This window comes from Hypanus sabinus, chromosome 1, assembly GCF_030144855.1.
Source record: "Hypanus sabinus isolate sHypSab1 chromosome 1, sHypSab1.hap1, whole genome shotgun sequence".
Lineage (NCBI taxonomy): Eukaryota > Metazoa > Chordata > Chondrichthyes > Myliobatiformes > Dasyatidae > Hypanus > Hypanus sabinus.
In genome coordinates, this window is record NC_082706.1 from 202,571,677 (window position 1) to 202,598,308 (window position 26,632).

Here is a 26,632-nt window from a genome sequence, read left to right on the forward strand (position 1 = left end):
TTTGCATCCTATCAATGTCCCGCTGTAACCTCAGACAGTTCTCCACACCATCCACAGTACCCCCAACCTTTGTGTCATCATCAAATTTACTAACCCATCCCTCTACTTCCTCATCCAGATCATTTATAAAAATCACGAAGAGAAGAGGTCCCAGAACAGATCCCTGAGGCACACCACTGGTCACCATGCAGAATATGACCCGTCTATAATCACTGTTTGCCTTCCGTGGGCAAGCCAATTCTGGATCTGCAAAGCAAGGTCCCCTTGGATCCCATGCCTCCTTACTTTCTCAATAAGCCTTGCATGGGGTGCCTTGTCAAATGCCTTGCTGAAATCCATATACTCTACATCTACTACTCAACCTCCATCTATGTGTTTAGTCACAGTCTCAAAAAATTCAGTCAGGCTCGTAAAGCACGACCTGCTTTTAACAAAGCCATACTGACTATTTCTAATCATATTATGCCTCTCCAAATGTTCATAAATCCAGTATCTTTTCCATCAGCTTACCAACCGCTGAAGTAAGACTCACTGGTCCATAATTTCCTGGGCTATCTCTACTCCCTTTCTTGAATAAGGGAACAACATCTGTAACCCTCCAATCCTCCGGAACCTCTCCTGTTCCCATTGATGATAAAAAGATAATTGCCAGAGGCTCAACAATTTCCTCCCTCACCTCCCACAGTAGCCTGGGGTATATCTTGTCCAGTCTCAGTAACTTATCCAACTTGATGCTCCAGCACATTCTCTTTCTTGATGTCTATATGCTCAAGCTTTTCAGTCCACTGTGAGTCATCCCTACAATCCCCAAGGTCCTTTTATATAGTGAATACTGAAGCAAAGTATTCATTAAGTACCTCTGCTATCTTCTCCGGTTCCATACACACTTTTCCACTGTCACACTTGATTGAGAATAGGACCTATTTTCTCTTGTCTTATCCTCTTGTTCTTCACATACTTGTAGAATGCCTTGGGGTTTCCTTAATCCTGTCCACCAAGGCCTTCTCATGGCCCCTTCTGGCTCTCCTAATTTAATTCTTAAGCTCCTTCCTGCTAGCCTTATAATCTTCTAGATCTGTATCATTACCTAGCTTTTTGAACCTTTTGTAAGGTTTTTTTCCCTTCTTGACTAGATTGTCAACAGCCTTTATACCATCCTTTCCCTGTCTCATTGGAACATACCTGCGCAGAACACCACGCAAATATCCCCTGAACATTTGCCACATTTCTGCCGTACATTTCCCTGAGAACATTGTTCCCAATTTATGCTTCCAAGTTCCTGCCTGATAGCCTCATATTTCCCCTTACTCCAATTAAACGTTTTCCTAACTTGTCTGTTCCTATCCCTCTCCAATGCTATGGTAAAGGAGATAGAATTGTGATCACTATCTCCAAAATGCTCTTGCACTGAGAGACCAGACACCTGATCAGATCTATTTCCCAATAACAGATCAAGTACAGCCTCTCCTCTTGTTGGCTTATCTAGATAGTGTGTTAGGAAACCTTCTTGAACACACCTAACAAACTCCACCCCATCTAAACTCCTTGCTCTAGGGAGATGCTAATCAATATTGGGGGAATTAAATCTCCCACCATGACAACCCTGTTATTATTGCATCTCCCTATCTGCTCCTCAATGTCCCTGTTACTATTGGGTGGTCTTTTCTCCATATCAAAAGTAACTTACACTGGAAATCTTAGACTTTGGGTAAGGGATAGAGAGCTGCAGGAGAACTTTCTCACCCAGAGTGCAGAGTATGTGAAACACACTCCCTGAGAGAGTGGTCAAAGCAGAGTCACTGACAACATTTAAGAAGTATCTAGACAAGCACTTAATCACCTCAGTATAGGCCAGGTACTGGTAAATTGGATTAATATGGATTGGCGCCCACTGGTATGCATAGATGATATGGGCGGAATGCTTGTTTGCATGCTGCATGCCTCAAAAGACAGGTCCTAATGTACTAAAATCATTCTAAAATTGTCATTGCTGGGTGTCTATTGCTTTTTTAGGATCTAGGATACACTCTGTAATCTTCGGGATTCTATCACTATGCATGCCCATAAATAGCTGTATGCAAGACCCAATGCACTTCTGTAAGAAATGAGAGAAATGGTCTTGGTCATCAGTTACTTGTTAACTAGAGTAGTGTAATGTACTCTGATACTTGGGTACAACTGTCACCTACAATATACAGCATATATTAATCAGATTTTTTTTTATCACATCTTCTTGTGGAATGTCAAAAGCTTTATTTCTTTCATTTGCCATTCATGTAAATCTACCTTGTCCATGCCTCATCATAGATTTCCAAAACGAAATAACAAAATTATCTCTTTATAAATCGTATTCATGCCTTTATACTTGTTCAGGATCACAGTCAGCCATCCCAAATTGTGGTAAGATTCTCTAGATTTTAGATGTGTTGTCTGTGATATGCTTGCATTTTCATGCATTTCTGCAGTTATAAACGTATGTGTGTGTGTGTGTGTGTCTGCTCTCTCTACTTCAAATGAGAAGTATAACCAAGTACAAAATCAATGCAAAATGCACAATGAGTTATAGGTATGTTAGCATATTTCAGGGAGGCATAGGAAAGCAGACTAGAGAAATGCTTTGTGCTCTTTGCATGAATGAAAACTAACTATTTCTTTATGGAATTGAATATCAGCAAGATGATGTAACACGGCAGATAAAAATGAATAAAACCAGTCAGATTACAGAACCATATGTTTCTGATACCTCCTTACAGTGATTACTATTTCATTTTAATCCTCCACATTTTAGAAATCCTCTAGAAAGTTAAGAATTAAATGATACTGTAATATAACTTGCTTTAGACATTTTGATACAAATTTCAATTGAATTATTGGTTCAAGACCACCTTTATGGTTAAATTGAAATCTACTAAACCAGAGTTTAATCTTTTGTGTTCAGTTACTTTATGTATCTTGCACGGCGTCCCTTCTTTAAATATGGAAGGTTGCTAATTCTAAATTGATGATACGCTGTTCTTATTTGCAGCATTCCAAAATAATTTAGTCCAGTTTGTATTTATTTTAAATTTAATTTTGACTTAGTAGCTACAAAAATTTTTGAGGAAGTTAATAAAGTAAACTGTATTAATAATTTTTGATTAACTTGAAGTGCTAAGACTGCCCATTAATGACACCTGCCCAACCAGATTAAATGTTCCTTAAGACATGGGCCAATTGTCATGCATATATGTGATAACAGTGAAAAAATAATTGTATTCAGATGCTCGTGCTATGTTGCATCAACTACATGGACATGAGTTATTTTGATTACTTATTTTATTATTGCTGTCCGAGCAGATAGTCAGGAGTGTTTTCTGCACATTTTTATTTCAGCTGCAAGTCGCTCTGGTTCTCCTGGAAGAGTATTAAACAGCACCGCACTTTCGACCATGAGTATTGGAGCTCCACGGGCGATTCCCACTGGAGCTGCAGGGCAGAAGCGCAGCAAGATACCACGCAGTCAAGGATGCAGTAGGGAAGCAAGCCCGTCTCGATTGTCTCTGGGTAAGAAATAGCGTCTTATGCCATTTATTCAATTATGTTCTGTTGTAAGTTTGTTTCATGCTTCCTCCTATCCATGTTAGTTGCCATTGAGAATTCCCACCTTTGACTTAAGATAAGGTTTCCCAACTTTTTATTGCCCTATCATTAACCAGTGGGTCTGTGGACCACAGGTTGGGAACCCCTGGTTTAAGTATAGGTTGTTGGTAACTTCTTTTTTGTCTCTTGCTGTTGTTCCAGAAATGACACCTTGCTACCCCATCTGCTTGTCACAAATTGACAGCAGTGTTAGTTACATTATAAGCAAGTCATCCTTCAATATATTTTGATTAATACTGGCCTGTCCTTTCACAGCTATCAAGTGGCTGACTGAGGGAAGGGTCCATTCAGTACTTTTAGCTGTGCTTCCATCTGCTGTTACAGGCAGTAGCAAACAGGTGGCCAAAGCTCACTCTTGATATCAAAGTATCTTCCACCTAAAACATTAGTTCTTCTTCTCTTTCCACAGAGCTGCCTAACTTATTGGTTGTTTCTAGCATTTTTCTGTTTTATTTCCCATTTCAAGCATCTGCAATTTTTGTTGTATTTCCATTTACTCTGGATCAGTAAAGCCTTTCAGACTGCCTGGTCTTCTCATGGAAAAAGCAAGATTCCCAACCCCCTTTCCGTCTTTCAACTTTGCCCTCAGTCTTAGCAGACGTCAAAAGGTCTGCATTGGCAATACATACGTAAAGTTGAATAAATTAGGACTTTTTTTTTCCTGGAGTGTAGGAGAATGAGGGAAGATTTGAAATACAAAATTATTTTTAAAAAATCAGCCATGATTGAACGGTGTTGTAGACTTTATTAGTCGAATGCCTCAATACTGCTCCTATGTTTTCTGGTTTCATTTCTTCCCTCTTTTCCTTGATCTTTCAAATTCTTACCCACCTCCACATTAAATGCTTCTAATGATCAAACTTATCAATCGTTGGGGCAAAGAATTCCAGAGGTTAAACATACATTGGCAGTCTAATGCTGAGCGATTTCTATTAGTTTTTTAAATATTTCTGCAAGCTCATGAATAGCATATTGATTAGTGGCTGAATGGCTGAGTCTGAAAAGTGAGGAAACATAAATCTGGTGAGTATCAGGTGCAAATTATATGAGAATTATAATCTGCAGCCTTATGAGCTGTTTTGGGCTCCATATCTAAGAAAAAATGTGCTGGCATTGGACAGGGTCCAGAAGCAATTTATGAAAATTATCCCATGAATGAAAGGGTTCATGTAGAATACTGTGCAAAAGTCTTGGGCTTACACCAAGTCCTGATCTCAACGTTATTGAGGCTGTCTAAGATTACCTGGAGAGAGAGAAGCAAGCAAGATAATCTACATCTGCAGAGGAATTGTGGCAAGTTGTGCAAGATGCTTGGAACAACTTAACAGCTGATTTTCTTATAAAACTGCACGACAGTACATCCAAGAGAATTAATGCGGTTTCAAAGTCAAAAGGTGGTCACACCAAATACCAATTTGATTCAGTTTTTTTTATTGTTTACTGCTGTTTATTGTAATTTTTTGATATTTAGAAATTTTTCTCTTCATTACTTTGAAAAGCATTTTCACTTTGCAGAATTTTTTTTACATGTACCTAAAAAGACTTTTGCTGCATGATGAGCATTTGATGTCTCTGGGTCTATACTCACTGAAGTTTAGAAGAATGAGGGAGTTCTCATTGAAACTTATCAAACATTGAAAGGCCTGGATGCAGTGGATGTGGAGAAGATGTTACCAATAGTAAGAGAATCTGGTACCAGAGGGGGGTATAGCCTCAGAATACAAAGACATCCATTTAGAATAGATATGAGGAGGAATCTATTTGGCCAGAGGGTGGTGAACCTGTGGATTTCATTGCCACAGACGGCTGTGGAGGCCAAGTCTTTGGGTATATTTAAAGCAGAGGTTGATAGGTTTTGGATTATTAAGGCTGGCAGATGTTACGGTGAGAAGGCTGGAGAGAATGGGTTGAGGAGGATAATAAGTCAACCATGATGAAATGGTGGGGCAGACTTGATGGGCCGAGTGGCCTGATTCTGCTCCTATGTCTTATGGGTCTTCACTATCAGTTCACTTATCGGTGTCATCCTCAAAATTACTGATCAAGTTTTTGTCTTATGGTCGTCTTAGTTTTTTTTACAGTATTGATGGTTATTATTTTACCAAATCTGTTTTTGATTCCATGCAAACTCGTACCAGTTTTGTGACTCATACAGGGACTAACTCAGATATTTCTTGTTCAAATGATGGAAAAATCCCTGAAATCTGTGCATCAGTGTGCAGTAGAGCATTTTTAAATTGGTTTGCTGAAGTGACTAGATTGGTCATTGCTTTCATTTCAACCTTGGTCAACAGTTCAGAGACAACTGGAGAGAGATGCCTTCTCATTTAACAACAGAAAAGCACTAAAAGTTTATATAATTGACACTTATTCATGTTAGGAACTGTTCTTCGGAAGGTTTGTTGAAATGAACAGAAGTTCATTATATTAAATCATTATGTGCCTAATCCACCTAAGAGCAACAACATCTGTCTGATTTTCCTGTTACCATTAATTATGTGGGAATCACTGAAACATGATAGGATAAGTGAAGCAACTTTATAGTATTACTGATCCATCTTTGATTTATTATTGCTGGAGCCAGGGGATCATATAAACTGCAAGATGATAACCCGATAATTTTAAGAAAGTAATTTCTTTATTTCTCAGGTAGACATAGTGTTCCAGCTATGTGTAGGGATGCAAGTAGGAGGGGAGGCTTTGTTTCTTTTTTCAAATCCATACATCCCTCAAGATCATTGCACAGGATGATAGGATAGTTAAGAAGGCCTATGGGATGCTATTCTTCATTAATAGGGGGATTGAATTCAAGAGTAGAGAGGTCATGTTGCAACTACAATTCCCTGGTGAGACCACACTTAGAGTAGTAGTTATATAGTTATAGAGTATTGTGTTCAGTTCTGGTCACCTCATTATAGGAAGGATGTGGAAGCTATGGAGAGGATGAAGAGGACACTTACCAGGATGTTGCCTGGATTGGAAAACAAGGCTTATGAGACAGAGCTGGGACTTTTCTCTTTGGAGCATAGAAGGATGAGAGGGGACTTCATAGAGGTCTACAAGATTATGAGGGGTGGATAGCCAGTACCGTTTCCCAGGGCACCAGTAGCAAACACCAGAGGGCATATGTACAAAATTAAGGGAGGGAAGTTTAGGGGAAACATCAGGGGTAAGTTTTTTTTACACAGAGGGTTGTGAGTGCCTGGAATGACTTGCCAGGGATGGTGGTAGAGGCTAAAACATTAGGAGTATTTAAGAGCCTCTTGGACAGGCACATGGATGAAAGAAAAAGAGGGTTATGGGGTAGTGTTTGGTTTAGTTCTTTTTTTTAAGGAATATATGGGTCAGCACACCATCGAGGGCTGAAGGACCTGTACTGTGCTGTAGTATTCTAGTGTTCTAGTAACCCACAACCTCTTAATAGCTCTGATTATTTTTTGATACCATTTGGTACTTGGGTTTATGAAATTTTCACTCTGAATAGTTAGTACAAAGTAGAACATAAATTAACTGTTGGCTTCACTGCTGGCTGAAAAACAGTGATGATGATGATCATTCTTTAAATGAGCTGTGACAACAGTCCATAACCAACATCCTTCTGTTTTGAAAACCTGAGTTTATAATTTTGACAGTGGATGCATTTTTACAAGAAGAATATTTCAGCATCTCGATGTTTTAGTAATTGTGCTGCTCTGTACCCATCCTGATTCCTGCTAGTTCGGGGCAGTCGTATCCCTCGACCTAGTGTAAGTCAGGGCTGCAGCAGGGATGCCAGTCGTGAAAGCAGCAGGGACACCAGTCCTGTTCGAGCATTTACTCCACTTGGTAAGTTGAAGGAGTCCTCACTTCATGCATGGCTACCCATTTCTCTTCCACTGCCATCCAGCTCGTAGTTCTATATGGCTGCTCTCTCCTTCCATTATCCATTTCCAATCATTGACTGTGACATTAAACATCTTAACTACTTTGTGGCTGTGCATTATATGAATCTGGTATCTGCTTTGGAAATGCAAGTTAAATAACTTCCAGCCAAGTATTTCTCCATTGTTTGCATATTTGTCAGACAACCAATAGTTCGAAAAACTTTACAATTTGAAAAAAAGGCATACAAGTACTGATTGATATGAAACAAGAAGTGAGATTTACAAAAGTTAAGTATTTAGCACGTTAATTGCATTATTCCCATCATTAAAGTATTATACTGGCATGAAATATTGAAAATTTATATTTAGACAGAGTTTGTTAATCCCTTGAATCTGTTGAACTGGGATATTACCAAAGTTTTCTTTAAAGTTGATTTTCAAAAATGGGAAATGTTAATTTTTCATAGTTCCAGAATGCTTTTTAATATCACGTTAATTTTAGCTGTGTAGTACAATATTTATACCACTTTATGTGGCAGGAACTTCTCAATTATTATTAGGTCATCATTGTTTCATTATCATTATTTCTTATGGAGAAGAGAGTGAATCAGCAGATGTAATTCCTGGTGAATCTGTTTACATTTCCAAATCACCTGTTAGTATTTAGAATGGACAGTCTAGTTGGATCCAACAAATACAAAACAGCTTGTCCCTTTTTTAAGAAAAAAAAGGGTGAAGTAGGTACTTGCCATTAGTCAGAATTTGCTGTAGGGAACTTCCCCTTGCTTTATCCACTATACTTTCAATTAGTTTTAGCAAACCTGTTTTCTGAAAGTTGGAGAACCAAGCAATGTGGCAATCTTTACAAGAATCTAGGCCCACTTTGTTCTGGAACAAGATACTGTAAAATCCCTTAAATAGGATTGACTGAGTAAAGCAGGCTAAATCAGGAAGTAGGGGATAAAATTATGAGCCCTATGTCGAATCAGATGTAGAGAGGGAGGGAAGTTAGCATTAGAGTACAAAACAGTTCTTGTTTTTTTAATATCTCCAAAAATTTAAAAGTCAGACTAATGACAGTTTGGTAAAGAATCATGTTGGAAAGATGCTTCAAGGTTGTCTTATGTAGTAGCTTGGTCCATATTTACCAGAATTTCACAGCAAAAGTCCTTTGGGGTGTTAAGTCAAATGGCTCTGCAATTAAAGTGTCAGGTCAATGCATATAGGAGAACAGTTTCTGAATTTTTGAACTTTTGTGCACTTCACAATAATTGCTGTGTTAGCTGTATGTGAATTGCAGTAAGGATGATTAGCATCACCATAATTACCACATTTACTGGACCAAGTTATTGGATTGTCATTTATGGTTATTTTGAAAATACTTATTTAAATTTACGTTTTAATATACTTAATAATTATTAAAATTTTGGATATAATACTTTCACATTTCTTCAGATGCTGTGTAAAGTTTCATGAGGCTGGAAGTGATTTAACTGGTTTTATTGTATACTCTAGCATGCATTGAATGAGAAAGCTATATACTTCAATATTGAAGAATTCACTGAATATTCAACCAGACAGAATGGCACTGCTTCAGTAGATTATTTAACTGTATAAATTACTTGGAGATTCAGTGAATGGTAGAAGAATATTATTGAAAAAGATAGCTATTCTTGAATGATGAAGGTGGCAATATTCCAATATTGAATTTTGATTTATTCCTTCTTGCACAAAACTGTTGTTTTACAAGTATTAATATTTGAGTATATTTTTCTTTCATTCATTTGACTGGTAAGTTGACCAATACTTTCTCACTAAATGGAGCAGATTTGTTAATTGTCAAGATAAATGTTATATTATTCATGATCTATTTTACAAGGTGTGTCCAACTGTATTAAAGGTTTGTAATTACCACACTTGCTTCCAATTCCTATGAAACCATGCTATGAATTGAACATCAGATTCAATCCTGTTTAGTATGACACTAAAGCAAAATCATTTTTTCTAATGCGTTGCTGAGCTCAGAGTGGTTCAGTTGTTTTATCTTTTCAGTTTGAGCAAATTATTTCCAGTTCAACATTTTGTATCTGCGTTTCAGATTTAAATCCTCAAAATAGTCATCAGACTATTCATCAGATTTGTCAGACTTTTAGATAAGGATAGAAACTAATTCTTCGTTCTCTGGTCCAAGTTAATAATTGGTACTTGAAAGATTTCCAATGAAGATGGCAGCACGCTGAGACGCAGCAGTCTCTCTGGGTCTAAACCTGGGGTCCATGACCTCTCATTTAATGGTCAGGATCCATGGCATAAAAAAGGTTGGGATCCCCTGGTCTAAACAAAGGTGTAATTGTTCGTCCTCTGCATCTTTTTTACCATCATAAGACATTGCTGGATAAAGAAAATTAGTGAAGGGGCAGTTAGTGTTGAGGAAACATGTAGGCTGCAGAAGGACTTAGACAGATTAGGAGAATGGGCACGAAAGTAGCAAATGAAATACAGTGTTGGAAAATGCATGGTCATGCACTTTGGCAGTAGAAATAAATGTGCAGACTATTTTCTAAATGGGGAGAAAATCCAAAAATCTGAGATGCAAAGGGACTTGGGAGTCCTTGTGCAGAACACCCTAAACGTTAATTTGCAGATTGAGTCAGTGGTAAGGAAGGCAAATGCAATGTTAGCATTCATTTCAAGACGTCTAGAATGTAAGAGCAAGGATGTGATGCTGACCCTTTGCAAGGCAGTGGTGAGGCCTCACCCTGCGTATTATGTACAGTTTCAGTCTCCTCATCTAAGAAAAATGTGATGGCATTAGAGAGGGTTCATAGAAGGTTCACAAGGATGATTCCAGAAATGAAAGGGTTATCATACGAGGAACGTTTAATAACTCTGGGTCTGTTCTCGCAAGAATTTAGAAGGAAACCTTTTGAATGTTGAAAGCCCCAGACAGACTAAATGTGGAAAGGATGTTTCCCATAGTGGGGAATCTAGGACAAGAGGGCACAGCCTCGGGATAGAAGGACAACCATTTAAAACAGAGATGCAGAGAAATTTATTTAGCCAGGGGGTGGTAAGTTTGTGGAATTTGTTACCACAGGCACCTATGGAGTTTGGGTTGTTGGGTGCATTAAGGCAGAGTTTGATAGGTTCTTGATTGGACATGGCATCAAAGGTTACAGGGAGAAGGCTGGGAGTGGGGCGAAGGGGGAGAAAAGGATCAGCCATGATTGAATGGCAGAGCAGACTTGATGGGTTAAATGTCCTAATTCTGCTCCTATATCTTATGGTCTTGTGGTCTTTTAGCAACACCCAGTACTGCAGGTGTACGCCGCTAGCGATTTGCTGGATAATAGTGGAGTAGGACTTGTTGCCCTATGCGTTGCAATGGGTGATTCATTGAGTCGTTGGTGAGACCAATGGCAAGGGAGCTGCACTGCCTCAATTGTTGCGTGGACAAGGCCCTCATGCCTTGGAGTCGCCTGTTACTGCTAGGGATGGAGATGCTGCAGATGGATTGGGGCTGGCCCCTTCAGTCAGTGCTGCCCTCTAGCGGTTCACTTCCGGAAAGACAAGCTGGATTGCTCTTGTCTGCGGCTGCACTAGCACAAGATGCAAAACTGCAGTGGGCTTGCAGAAGCATGACTCCAGGACAACATCCATGCACTATCAATCTACAGGACTCAGGGCCATGGGCTATATATATTTATTTTTGTCCTGTAACTGTATATTTTTCTGCTATCATAATTATATGTGTTAGGTGTGCTGTGTGTGATTGTTCATATTGTGCTTTGCACCTTGGCACCAGAGTAATGCTGTTTTGGTTGGCTGTATAGTTGAAAGATGATTGAACTTGAACAAAATCTTTAAAAATTTCACAGTGAAATTTTTGATCAACTGTGGAATCTTTTTACTTTAGTTTTGTTTGAAAAGAAATACGGTGTTTGAACAATGCCTTGCAAAGCTCAAAAATCTTAAAGGAACATTGCTTTTACCATTGTGCATATGGATGGCCTGAACTTATTTTAGTGATAAGTTGGTGTTGATTTTTGAGTGAGAAAAATAAAGACGACTGGTGTTTGTTGTACTGCTCAAGCTAAGATCATAATGTTCTGGGTGTCTTTGACACTGTAATACAGGGCTTGGCAATGTAATAGACAAGATTTATGTCATCCTATACTTGCAGCTTCCAGACATCACTCCCGATCAACTGGTGCTCTCTACAGCTCAGATACATACTCAGCTTCAGGTGAAAAGGGGATTACAGCATGTGAATGTCTGTCTTATGCAAACATTTCAGTTTGAATCCTTAGTTGGCATGTTTCTAAGTTTATCATCTTTATTTTGTCATCACTTTGGTTACAGAATGGTTCAAAAGTGCACATGTTTCAGAGATGTTTATATCCACTGTCTGAAGAAAATTCAGATATTTGACCTCTCCAATATGTCCTTTTGCAACTCTTCCCAAGTGATCTTTGCACATCTTGGATATTATAACTGAAGAGTTCCTTTTCCATCACAGATCCATTTTTAATTCAAATTTAGCCAGTGTTGTTGTAACACTTCCCCAGAATATTCTTTCCTGCCTGAATTACCAAGTATTATAAAATATTCAATACTGACAATAGACAAAGCTTTCTTTTCTTGATAGAATTAAGTAAACCCACAACCAACAGATAAGATCTGGGTTCTTTAGAGCTGCCACATCCATCAGTACATGGCGATGGACAATTAAAAAGCTAAGAAGATGGGGTAGGTGAGGGGGCTCCAAATATGAAGGACCTCAGTATGTGAATGCTCATCACATTCTCAGCTGAAGTACTTGTAGCTATTGTTTCAATCAGAGCGTCAACTGATTCAGATTCATTTAACATCAAACATACAATGAAATGTGCAGTTTGTGTTAACAAATAACACAGCCAAGGATGTGCTAGAGGCAGCCCACAAATGTCGCCACACATACTGGCATCGAAATAGCTTGTTCATTAGACCATAAGTAACTGCAGCAACAAACAACAGCAAAACTAAACCCTTTTCCTCCCTAACATCCAACATCTGGCCATGAGGACCACTGGCCCTCAACTGTGGAGCGATCTGACCTGAATTCGTATCCTGACCCCTGACTCCCTGCATTGTCCCCAAAACCATCTCTACAAAACATAAAAGAACCACTTGATCTGAACCATGACCTCCGGACATTTGAGCTTGGTACCATCTTGACCAGAAACTAAATAAAACATCTCACCTTCTTTCTAATAACACAAGCTGGTCTTCAAACAGTTTGATTAATTCTGTGTCACTTTCAAGAAGGAGCTAAGTGGATTGGATACAGCAAAGGTAATGGTACCAAAGGATGTGCATGCTGTGTTCTCTGAAGGTTTGCTGTTCAAAATTGGTCACACCTGCAGCCAAGTTGTTCCAGTGTAGCTACATTACAGGCTTCAACCCAACAAAGCAGAAAATTGAAAACTGTCCTGTCTACAAAAAGACATGTTAAATCAACTTCTCCATCCATCTACTTTCAGCTGTCGACAAAGTGATGAGTGGGCTCGCAGTACTTAGTCAGTAATTAATAATCTGCTCACTGGTGTGCATGTTCAATCCTAGCAGAATCTTGCAACACATGCACAAAATGCTGGAGGAACTCAGCAGGCCAGGCAGTATTTATGGAAAAAAGTACAGTCGACGTTTCAGGCCGAAACCCTTGGACAGAACTGCAGTGAAAAATCTAAGGAGTAAGTTAGAAAGGTGAGGGGAGGGGAGAGAGAAATGCCAGAGAAACACTAGGTGAAACTTGGAGGGGCAGGAATGAAGCAAAAAGCTAGGAAGTTGATCGGTGAAAGAGACAGAAGGCCATGGATGAAAGAAAAAAGGGGAGGGGGAGCACCAGAGGGAGGCAATGGGTGGGCAAGGAGATAACATGAGAAAGAGACAAGGGGATGGGAAATGGTGAAGTGGTTGGGGCGGGGGGGGGGGGGTCCTTTCTGCTTCTAATAGACTTCAGCTCTGATCCAGGCACAGACAAGAGAGTGACTGCCTTTGACGTCAACTTCCGATTTGGCCAAGTGTCAGAATAAGAAGCTCCAGTAAACCTGATCCCTTTGAAGGGTCTTGATCCAAGGAGAAACCAGCCATACCTCATGTAAAAGAGAATGGTCAAGAATTTTGGAGATTAGACATTTGAGCCAACCTTCCCTGCAGCAGTTCCTCAGAGCAGTGTCTTCGGCTCAGCTGCTTTATCGGTGATCTTCCTTCCTCCATAAAGTCAAACAAAAATCACAGTCACTGAAGATGATGTCACAGTTTTCAATTTTATTCACAATTCCTCCAAAAATCAAGTCTCTGCTTGCCTTTTAACAAGAGCTGGATATTCTTCAAGCAAGATCTGATGTGATATTTATGTCACCAAAAATAGGCAGGAGTCAGCTATTAACCTCTAATGTTCAAGAGTTACCAAAGTTCAAAATAAATTTATTATTAAAGTATGTACACTCGGGGGGACATCACGTGATGACGTAGGATCGAGACGTGGAAATCCAGCTCTCCCGTAAAAAAACAGTAAAATAATGTTTAAGTGAAGAAAAGTTAGTAAATACTTCTTTAAAATTACTTATAATCTACTCAGGATTGTCTTAAGATATGTCTCCTAAACAGAAGCAAAAGAAAACTACTACTTTGAAGACAACACAAGTTGGAAAAGAATCAAGGCTGGCAGCCATGAAAGAGCCTCGGGCTCAAGTGCATTTTACCTCTGGCTATACAGAACAGGAAACTGCAGCAACATCAACCGTTTCCAAAATAAAAAGAGCAACAGGAATTGCGCATGCGTGAAGGAAGGGGCATGCACAAACACGAGCAACCGAAACTACAAATCCTAGCTATGATTGGAACTGAAAGTGAATATGAGGTGGAATCAGATTCTCTGGATAAATCAGACGAAGATAAAGAGACAAAGAAGAGCAACAGGAAGAGGTTGGAGGTGATATTGGAGACATAAAAAAATCTTTGGTGCAAATAATGCATGAATTAAAAGCATTAAAAGTAATAAAAAGATATTAAAATATGAAGATTATGTTTGATAAAATGATGAAAAGACAGGACAAAGTGGACAAGAAAATTAAAAACTTGGAAGAAATAACAGGAGACACCATTGATAGAGTGAATAAAATGGAAGATAATATTTCTGCCTGGACATCAGAAAGAAAATGTTTGTTGGAAAAAGTGGATGTACTTGAAAATTTTAACAGACAAAATAATATTAAGATTGTTGGACTTAAAGAAGGTATAGAGGGAGAGGATCCAATAATTTTTTTTCAAAAATGGATTCCGGAAATTTTGGAAATGGAAGAAGGAACCCAGTTAATTGAAATTGAAAGGGCTCACAGAGCCTTAAGATCAAGACCTAAAGTTGATTAAAACCCATGATTAATCTTGATAAAATGCTTAAGATATCAAGATAAAGAAAAGATCCTGATGGCGCTGCCAAACGTGCCAGAAAGAGAAATGGGCCATTGATGATAGAAGGGAAAACATTTCTTTTCTATCCTGATATAAGTTATGACCTTTTGAAGAGAAAGAAGGAATTTAACCCGGCGAAAAAAGTTTTATGGGAAAAGGGTTATAAATTTATATTGCGCCACCCGGCAACCCTGATAATTTTTTTTGGATGACGGAAAAAAAAGATCTTTTACTGATTATCGGGATGCGGAAGAATTTGCACAAGAACTCCCAAATATTCGCTAACCACAGCCAAAGATTTAAAAGTGAAACAGATTAAAGATGAAGACAGAGACAGTGAATGGAGTTGATGGATGTTTAAGGACAGAAGAATATTTAAATATATTCTTAATTATATGATACAGGGGAGAAAGGTAAAAATTAGAGAAATATTAATCGAGAGTAGTGATATTATTTTTTCTTCTCTTATATATACTTTTTTATGTTACGGGGGAGCTGGGGGAACTTTGGATCGATTGCTACGGGATTCACGTGTGTAATCATGGCGATTGCCATGACCCGCACAACGGAGGGGGGTAATGTTGCGTTTTTTCTTTATTCACAACATTAGTAGGGGGGGTATTTTGTTATTTTTTTTTCTTTATAATCTATTTTTCTTTAATCTTTCTTTCTTTGCCTGGACAATCGGGGGGGACGGGGACACATAGCAACACAGAGAATTTTAAAAAGATTCCCCAAGGTACTACGAAAGTTGAAAAGTTAGGTATTACTATAGACTGGAGTAACCCTGTTAAAAATAATGACTAATTTACTGAATTTTTTAAGTTTTAATGTTAATAGTCTTAATGGACCGGTGAAAAGAAAAAGAATTTTAACATACATTAAGAAAATGAAAATAGGTATAGCTTTTAGCTGCATTCCATTTGAAAAAATTACTTATAATTTAAGAGATAAATACAAAATATTGCTGAAAATTTGGCACCCTTATTTACAAAAGATAGGATTAAATATATAGGTGCTCTGAAGATAAAATTATTGGTTATTTGGGGAAAGAAAGAAATATATATATTAAAGCCATTATGAACTCCGTGGAGCATGTGGGGATCTTCCGATATCCAGGCATTCTTTCTTTCTTTCTTTTTTTTTCTTTTTTTTCTCTTTCTGCAGGGATATGTTAGGAGGGAGGGGGGGAAGGGTTGATAACTTTTTTTTCCTTCTGTAACCATTTGAAAATTCAATTTAAAAAAATTCTATTAAAAAAAAGTATGTACACTCCTGTACCTAATAAAGCAACCACTGAGTGGTCTTCTGCAGCTGTAGCCTATCCACTTTAAGGTTTGACATGCTGTGTGTTCAGAGATGTTCTTCTGCATAGTGCCTCCCTAAGCTGATGAATCTGTACTTCTTGTTCATCATTATTCGGCGGGGCACTGATTGTACTTCATAATGGCACAGAATGTGGTATACTGGTGCCATTACTGATTTGTTTGGCTGCAAGTTGACAAACATAGTTGCCAAATTGTGCCTGCATCTGTTGATAGAGGAGAAAACTTGATGGATAAACTTGCTCCACCTAATTCTGTGCAACATTTCTGTTGTAGATACATATACCCAACTCTGCAGTACTAGAAGGAACTCAGACGCAAAACCCAATACAAGCACAGAAGCATTTGCTTCAGGTTCCGAGTACGTACTTCATTTTGGGTACCACTCAAGATTTTCACATCTCGGAAACCAAATTTCAGCCAATTCAAGTCTGTCCTCAAGAAAGTTACTGAGTGCACAGAGTCTGGCAAATTTTTCAACTAAACCATTATTATTCCCGATGTACCACTGACCATTCTTCTCTTTGAAGACTCTTTTGATGAAGTCTGCAGTTGGAGAGACCCAGCAAAATAAAAACCTTCAGAATTAAAAGAAGTGGAAAACTCCATGAGCTGGAATTGTATCTTTGCTCCGGCAGCCACTGGGGTTAAGGGTAGCATGCTACCACGAAGTAAAGATGCCTATGTGGATAGAATTGAACATCAGATATTGTATGGTCTTAACTGAATATAACCTTCATCCAATTACAAAGGCTCAAGATCATTAGAGAGCAAGGCTCAATTGGGTGGATTTATCACAGATTATGTATCCACAAAATTGTCTTGTCAAACAGTCTACACAAGAGGATTATGCTTGTTGGAGACATCTGAAGACATTGTTAGGACAGACAGAATCCTGAGCCAACTATCCATAGATGTTTATTCATAAAGTTACAAGTGGAGATACTTGCTTGTGGCTGTACTGAGTTCATTCCTCAGATTATGTAAACCACACCCTATGCAAGACTTAGCATGCCATCATCTACAGATGTTTTGATCTTTAGCTAACATTTAGGCTTGATCCAGGTGACAAGTAATCTTCATGCCATACCGGTACAAGTTATTGAAAAATCCAGCAGCGTCTAACATTAACAAATTACACACTATCAAAATTCAGAGATCATCATCGACCAAAGCCATTATTAGACTGATTACGTGGCTGTCAGTAATAACTGAAAGTTCAGAATCTTCTGGAAAGTGGCTTATTTTCTGTTGTACTGGAGCTCTCCAACACTTATAAAATAGGAATCCATTTGCTAGTTCACCTGAGCTCTAACAGTATTCAAGACAGTTAAGACTTTGCTCTCTGAGGTACAGCAAATTGAATTTGAAATATTATCACACCATCGTTATTGAGTCAAAACCATCAATCAACACTGCCTTGCAACTACATTGGCTCAAGATACCAGACAATGCCTTTATAAAACCATTCAGAAATTGATAATTGACCTTGCCAACAAGACCAATGTTCCACAAAAGAAACATGCCCCTTATTACAGATATATGTAATCTTTTCAAGTTTTTATTTTACTATCATTCATACACTGGAATTTAGAAGGATGAGAGGGGATCTGATTGAAACATGTAAGATTATTAAGGGATTGGACACACTAGAGGCAGGAAAAATGTTCCTGATGTTGGTGGGGGGGGAGGTCCAGAACCAAAGGCCACAATTTAAGAATAAGGGGTAGGCCATTTAGAACAGAGTTGAGGAAAAACTTCTTCACCCAGAGAGTTGTGGATCTGTGGAGTGCTCTGCCTCAGAAGGCAGTGGAGGCCAGTTCTCTGGATGCTTTCAAGAAAGAGTTAGGTAGAGCTCTTAAAGATAGCAGAGTCAAGGAGGGATATGTGGAGAAAGCAGGAACGGGATACTGATTGTGGATGATCAGCCATGATCACATTGAATGGCGGTGCTGGCTCAAAGGGCCGAATGGCCTACTCCTACACCTTTTGTCTATAAAATCAGGTGCTGTATGATTCCCTTATTTTCAAAGTTCAAAGTAAATTTATTATCAAAGTACCTATATATGGTACCATCCACAACCCTGAGGTTCACTTTCTTGTGGGCAAACTCAACAAATCCATAATAGAATAATAACCATAATAGAATCAATGAAAGGCTACACTAACTTGGGAATTCAGCGAGTGTGCAAAAGACAGTAAACTTGCAAACACAAAAAAAAAAGAAATAGTAACAAATAAGCAATAAATATTGAGAACATGAGATGAAGAGTCCTTGAAACTGAGTCCATAGGTTGTGGAAACATAACCTGTGGGGACATAGTCAGTGCCCAGTTTGTCTAAAACTGTAAAGACCCTTAGCCTTTTTAATGGTCTTTCCAAGTGAGTATCCACCTGATCTGGACTCTAGTAGTTTTAAATTCACTGGACAGAGTGCACCAAAGTCTTGATGCAGGATCTCAGTCTGAAATGTTGACTCTTCATTCCCCTCCATAGATACTGTCTGACCTGCTAAGACCCTTCAGTATTTGAGCGTGGGACATCCAATGTTATATTACGGTCACATAATTAGCCCTTTTCAATTGCAACACAGATTTAAAGAGTACCATTACAAAACAGCTTTTCCATTTCTCAGCACTGCAGTATTTTAAATGAAAAAGCATCATGTGCAATATGACTGATCCAAATCCCTTTCAGCACTTTCTGTTTGATATATTTTACAAGTATTTTGCATGTGAACATTTATTCTCCAGTATTTATTTTTCTCCAAGTAATCATAACTAAAATCCCATTTCATGTTTTATTTGTTAATATTAAAGGAAATGCTAAATGTATGAATGAGTTATCAATTTGTGGTTTTTTTTCTTGCTAAACAGCAGGGTCTGATCGCTATGGGTTTAATCAGACGAGTAAATTGTCTGCATCAGTGAGTGCCATGCGAGTCCTCAATACAGGATCTGATGTAGAGGAAGCTGTTGCAGATGCTTTGGTAAGCATTGCTAAGGTGTACGGTCAGTTTTCCATTAATCATCCAAAATCAATTGAGTGCCTTCAAAAAGCTCCAATACAAAGGGAGCCTTTTTCTGGTTGGCTGCCTATCGAATATTGAAAAGCCTCAATAGAGTGAATGTAAAGAGGATGCTTCCTATGTATGAGAGTCTAGAACCAGAGGACATAGCCTCAGATGAAATAGCAGAGCAGACTTGATGAACCTTTATCTTCTGATCTTAGAAACGTAGAAAACCTGCAGCACAATACAGGCCCTTCAGCCCACAATGCTGTGCCAGACATGTACATACTTTCGAAATTACCTAGGGTTACTCATAGCCCTCTATTTTCCTAAGCTTCACGTACCTATCTAGGAGTCTCTTAAAAGATCCTGTCGTATGTGCCTCCACCACTGTTGCCAGCAGCCCATTCCACGCTCTCACCACTCTACGTAAAAATAAAAACTTACCCGTGGCATCTCCTCTGTACCTACTTACAAGCACCTTAAACTGTGCCCACTTGTGTCAGCCATTTCAACCCTGGGAAAAAGCCTCTGACTATCCATAGGATCAATGCCTCACATCATCTTATACACCTCTCATCAGGTCACCTCTCATCCTATGCAACTCCAAGGAGAAAAGACCAAGTTCACTCAACCTATTCTCATAAAGCATGCTCCCCAATCCAGGCAACATCCTAGTAAATCTCTGCACCTTTTCTATAGTTTCCACATCCTTCCTGTAGTAGGGTGACCAGAACTGATCAGGGTCTTATACAGCTATAACATTACTTCTCGGCTCTTACACTGAATCCCACGGTTGGTGAAGGCCAATGCACAGTATGCCTTCTTAACCACAGATTCAACCTGCACAGCAGTTTTGAGTGTCCTATGGACTTGGACCCTAAGATCCCTCTGATCCTCCAACTGCCTAGAATCTTACTATATTCTGTCATCATATTTGACCTACAAAAATGAACCACCTCATACTTATCTGGGTTGAACTCCATCTGCCACTTCTGAGCCCAGTTTTGCATCCTACCAATGTTCAGCTGTAACCTCCACACTATCCACAACACCCCCCCCCCCCCCCACACACACAAACTTTGTGTCATCAGCAAATTTACTAACCCATCCCTCAACTTCTTCATCCAGGTCATTTATAAAAATCACGAAGGGAAGGGGTCCCATAACAGATCCCTGAGGCACACCACTGGTGACTGACCTCCATGCAGAATATGACATGTCTACAACCTCTCTTTGCCTTCTGTGAGCAAGCTAATTCTGGATAAACAAAGCAGTCCCATGCCTCCTTATTTTCTCAATAAGCCATGGGGTACCTTATCAAATGCCTTGTTGAAATCCTTATACACTACATCTACTGCTCTACCTTCATCAATGTGTTTAGTCACATCCTCAAAAAATTCAATCAGGCTTGTGAGGCACAATCTTCCTTTGACAAAACCATGCTGACTATTTCTAATCATATTATGCCTCTCCAAATGTTCGTAAATCCTGCCTTTCAGGATCTTTTCCATCAATTTACCAACCACTGAAGTAAGACTCACTGGTCTGTAATTTCCTGGGCTATCTCTACTCCCTTTCTTGAATAAGGATACAACATTTGCAACTCAGGGAGAATGGGAGTAATGTAGAAGTGTGGTTGATTGGCAGCATGGATCTTTGGATGGTCTGAATGGTGTGTTTCTGTGCTCTATCTCTGTCTCTCTAACAGGCGTGAGCATAGCACATATAACATCTCCTGCTGAAGGTCATTCAAACATTATGTTTGTTACTCCTTGGGCATAATTGCCTGTCATTGTTGTCTTCTGTTGCAAACCAAAAGCTTGGATGGATGTCGGAGTAGAATTAGACCATTTGACTCATCAAGTCTGCCCCACCATTCCATCATGCTGCTTTATTATCCCTCTCAACCCCATTCTCCTGCTTTCTCCATGTGACCTATGAAGCCTTACCAATCAAGAACTTATCAGCCCCCGTTACCCAATGACTCGGCCTCCACAGCCACATTTGGCAATGATTTCCGGAGATTCAGCATTCTCTAGCTAAAGGAGTTTCTCAGAGTGTGGTGAGTGAAAGTTGTAAGTCAGTAACTTTTTATATCATGGACAAAGCATGGCAAGCCATCATTCATTGTCCATGCCTGGTTCTCTTTGAGCTGATAGTTGTGAGGTGCAATCCCTCTTCAGAGTGTACTCCCACACTTAATAGTTTGGGCATTTCTGGATTTAGACCCCACGACAAAAAAATGAACAGTGGCGTGCTTAACTCCGGATAATATGCAACAAAGTGAAGAATCTCTCAGAGAGATTTTCCATGCACCAGCTGTGATTTGTCCTTTTTGTTAATAGAGCATGCAGTTCTGGGAGGTGTCGTAGAAGTTGCATTGTGGATTAACTGCAGTGCATTTTCTGGCATCACCTTGCCTTAAAAACATATCGCTGTTCATTGATCGTCTTTGGGTCTAAGTCTTGGAGTTCACTACCGAACATCATGGTACTGAAAAGGACTGCAGCATTTCAGGATGGTTCACCGTTACCTTCTCTTGGCTCGAGACAGGCAACAAAATCTGCACATGCAAACGATGCCTGCGTCTGAGCAAACGGATGTAAAACTGGAGATTATATTCTTTGAGAAATCCAATACAGATATTGATGCATTTGCGAGGACCTGCTTTATTATTGACAGTCAATTTTTTCCCACCTTTTGAAAGACCATTTAAACTTGGGTAACTAGTATATACCTGACATTTTAGAACAAAGTAAGATATGTGGTGGATGATAGACTGCTAAGGGTTGAGCTTAGATTTAAATATTGAGCCATTGTGTTTTTGCCATTTTTCAATAAAACTCCTGTGTCAGAATTTGGTGTGAGCAAGCTTTTACTGTTAGTCGCTTATCTGCAAAGGCAGCTCTTCCAATCGCTACCTTTTTTCTGTTTTGACTGTAACTTTGTAATTTTACTTGTCTAAAATAATAAATATTACTAATGAAACCATCTCACCATTCTGATTTTTCTTTCAAAAATTGCCTTCAGCTGCTAGGAGACATGCGGAGTAAGGTAGAAATCTGTTTCTTTCCATGACAATCTGTGAATAAGGAATTTGATATAATCTTATATTCACATCCAACATTATGAGTTGATGTTTAATATTGTAGTAACTTAAGATTGTTTATAATGGGATTTAAAACCTTTAACTTGTATATAATCCTGTATCTTACCAAAATCCTATCATGGTATAACAGTTACTACTGCAAGGTCACAAGAGATATTGTTCATAAGTACTTATAGCACATTGCCATTGATGGCAAAGCTGAAAAATATTATGTATCTATAATGTGGTTAACTTGCGATTGACAGCCATGCAGGTATTGGAATTTATTTCATACTCTTCCAGTGAACTATACAGATGCATTGCTGTACCCAGCCATGACCTCAGTATTGGCAGGATTCACTTGTCCAGTCTAGTTCCATCCTTGCATTCTTATCAGATTTTATATATATTTGGTGCGTTCCCAAGCAAGCTTCTTTCTGACATGAGCAAGTTTTTTTTTAAATCTACTTTTTCTGTGAAGGGTGATTTCAGCATCTCACTGATGTGAGAAGAAAGCTCATAAAACAGCAATCATCTAGGAAAACATTAATTTTACGTCAGGTGTGACAAGTAAAAGTTCAGAATGATGATTCCTTAGAATTTGACAGAAAAGTCACCTGAGCATTTTCCAATGACCTGGATTCTGAGATTTGCAAGGAACAATTAATCTTTTTGCAAAGACAGTTAATTTAACCCTTACATACTGTTCAGGTCAAATTTGACCAGTTTTGACATTTGACAGCAGTAAAAACATCCTAAACCCCAAAGCCGAAATTTGATGATTTTTCCAAAATGTGCAAAAGTGAAAAAATTTTGGCTTAAAAATGGCATTTAGGGTGTTTTTACTGCTGTCAAATGTCAAAATGGGTCAAATTTGACCGGAACAGTATGTAATGGTTAAATTAATTTCAGCAGCTAGGTAATTAGACTGTGAAGCTGAAAGGTAGCAACTAAACAGTATAGCTCATTTTAACTGATTTCTTATTTATTAAAGTTCAAAGTAAATATTATCGAAGTACATGCATGTCACCATATACTACCATGAGATTCATTTTCTTGCAGACGTTTACAGTACATACAACGAAACGAAAGAACCAATGAAAAACCGCACACAACAAAGATGAATAAACCAATGTGCAAAATAAACCAAACTGTGCAAATACATCAAAGAAGACAAAACAATAATAAATGAATAAATAAATAAATAGATAGATAGATAGATAAGCAATGAATATTGTGAATGTGAGATTGTAGAGTCCTTGAAAATGAAGCAATAGTTGTGCAATCAGTTCAGAGTTGGGGATAACCAAAGTTATCCCCTTTGGTTCAAGAGCTTTATGGTTGAAGGGTAATAACTGTTATTGAACCTGCTGTACATCCTTCCTCATGGCACCAGTGAGAAAAGAGAGTATGATCTGGATAGTGGGAGTCCTCGATGATAGATATTGCTTTCCTGCGAAGTGCTCCTCGTAGATGTACTCAGTGGTGGAGAAGGCTTTACCCATGATGGACTGGGCTGTATCTGCCACTTTTTGCAGGCTTTTCCATTCAAGAGCATTGGTGTTCCCATACTAGGCCATGATACAACCAGTCAGTATACTTTTCTCCGCACACCTACAGAAATTTGTCGAAGTCTTAGATAGCGTACCAAATCTTCGCAAACAGTAGAGCTAATGCTGTGCCTTCTTTGTAATGGCACTTGTGTGTTGGACCCAGGACCGATCCTCTGAAATGATAATGCGAAGGAAGTATAAAGTTGCTGACTCTCTCCACTTCTGGTCCCCTAATGAGGACTGACTCAGTGAGAAGTTGTTGTTGTACCATCATTCATGTCTGATCCTTTAAATGCAGAATTAAAAGTATATCAGTTTAATAGTAAATATATCTGATAGATGAAACAAACATTCAAGCATCTAGTTTTGGTAATTGTTGAAATGAATTCATTAGCACTGGACAGTAAATTGTGATTCAGTTTTTATGGAAGGAAGTGAAAGTTTATTCTTTGTCTTTGAAATTTGAATTGGTCTGTTACGTACTATTACATTACAGAAAAAGCCAACAAGGAAAAGGTATGAATCATATGGAATATACTCAGATGATGATGCCAACAGTGATGCATCCAGCGTTTGCTCTGAGCGTTCCTACAGTTCTCGAAATGGCAGCATCCCTACCTACATGCGACAGACTGAAGATGTAGCCGAGGTCCTCAACCGCTGCGCAAGCACCAATTTTTCTGAAAGGAAAGAGGGCCTTCTAGGTTTACAAAATTTGTTGAAAAATCAAAGAACATTAAGGTACAAAACATAATCAAGTTTACATTATGTTTACAAGTTGCATTGTCCTTTATGCTGATATAAAATTATTCTCTTCCACAGTCGTGTTGAATTAAAACGATTATGTGAAATCTTCACAAGGATGTTTGCTGATCCTCATAGCAAGGTATGCCAGGGTATTTTTGCTTACTTTTTCCATCAATTAGCTTGTGAATATAATTAGAATATTTTAAAAAAAATTAGATTTTGTTATTTTTGTCAATGATACTATTTTCAAAGCAAATGACAATTTTTACTTTAAGAGAGTTTTTTTAGCATTTACCAATTTTAGTTGCAAATAGCTCAACTAATACTTATGTCAGTTGTTTATCGTCCATAAGTTGCATTCTGCTTTTCCCTTCACTCCGCCCACTTGCCTTTCTTTCACTAAAAAGTTTCCAGCTTTCAGGATTAATTTCCACAATAAATTAGATTTGTTAATGGCACTTTTATGTGTTTTCAATTCTTCACCTAATTGTACTTCGGAAACAAATTCTTCATTTTTTTTTACAGGAAGAAGTCGTTCTGGCTTCTTCCCCCTTCTTTTCCAGACCTGATGAAGGGTTTTGGCCTGAAGCATCAACTCTTTATTCCTCTCCATAGATGCTGCCTGACTTGCTGGGTTCCTCCAGCACATTGTGTGTTGTGTTCCTCAATTTTTTTTACAGGATTTGGTTGCTATCTTTATTAATTTTTCAGAATGTAACTACAGTTATGTCAACCTATATTCAGATTTTACTTAAATATTTTAAGATTTATAAGATTCAAATGCTTTTGAAAAGACTTCGTTGATTGAATTATTTCTATTTATTGAAGAATAATAGTTTCAGAACTTTTGAAAATTTTATGCTGTACTCCAATCAAAACATAGTAATTGGTGTAATTTATTTTGGATGTGTATCTATTCTGAAAGAGTAAACCTAATTTAATTCCGATTCCTTGCTTCTATTAACTATCGATACTGAATAGATGCTAAGGGCAAATTGTATTCTTCCTCCTTGTCTGGTACAAATATTTAAAGAAAAAATATTCAAATTTTAAATGTTGTTAACTTCTGAAAGTAATATTTATAGCACAATAAGTATCTCAATGTTGATTGCAAAACAAAATCAACAAATCCAATTGTTAGAACAATTGTATAGTAGGATGAAAATTACCCAGTAATAGTTCAAGTATACTAGTGCTCCATGTCATCTCTTTTTTGCATTCCAGTGCAACAATCAGTTAGGTTTTCTTGTGACAAGATGTCAGTGAATTACACATGTAAATCTGTTTGGTGCAACTTTTTTTTGAGAAAATAATAACCCCACAGAAGTGTTCTTCTATTGATGGTACCCCATCAGTTGCACAAGCAAGAATGTTTGCGATCAAAATGTCCTTCTCTTTGAAAAATTGCTCAACAACCTGTAATATTGACTCCCCTTTCGTATCCATTTTAAGTCCCCTTGCAAATAACAAATCTTAAACTATGCTTTCATCTTTAATGAACATAACGAAGAAGTAAAGATTTGTTGCCTGGCAAAGTTGATTCATCCAAATGCAGAGCAAATTCTGTTGTCCTAAGTATGTGGAACAAGAATGTTCCACATTCTTAGGCATTTCATCTATTTCTCTTTGAACTGAGCTGTCATTGAGAAGAATAGCTTTAATTATTTGGTCTGGTGACTTATGCAACACTGAAGTCAGAACCTCCCTAACTGCTGGCAGAACCAATTCTTCTCCAATTGTAGGGGGCTTACTAGATTTAACAATGAGCAGTGAAATGTTGTATGAAGCACAGAAACCATCACTGAATTGTTGTGAAGTGCTGGCAAACATGTCTTGAAGTGTTTTCTGTTTCTGAAACTTTTCACGAAATGACTAAAAATAAGTCAATTTCTTGTTCACTTTATCTGAGTGTATTTTCTTCAAATGTTCAAGGAACCTGGACGGTTTCA

At 38.3% G+C, this 26,632-nt stretch overlaps 1 protein-coding gene across 8 annotated transcripts in view; it reads left to right on the forward strand.

Moving 5' to 3' along the window:
- Positions 1–26,632, forward strand: part of clasp2 (cytoplasmic linker associated protein 2) — a 376,943-nt gene that overhangs the window by 255,140 nt on the left and 95,171 nt on the right. For 6 of the 8 annotated variants that reach the window (XM_059984319.1, XM_059984334.1, XM_059984325.1 and 3 more), the window contains 6 exons: positions 3,373–3,543; positions 7,357–7,464; positions 11,686–11,748; positions 19,159–19,271; positions 24,433–24,677; positions 24,759–24,822. In XM_059984319.1, the coding sequence (XP_059840302.1) occupies positions 3,373–3,543; positions 7,357–7,464; positions 11,686–11,748; positions 19,159–19,271; positions 24,433–24,677; positions 24,759–24,822 (764 nt within the window). The remainder of the gene's footprint in view (positions 1–3,372; positions 3,544–7,356; positions 7,465–11,685; positions 11,749–19,158; positions 19,272–24,432; positions 24,678–24,758; positions 24,823–26,632) is intronic. The other 2 variants (XM_059984349.1, XM_059984358.1) reach the window with 2 other exon arrangements.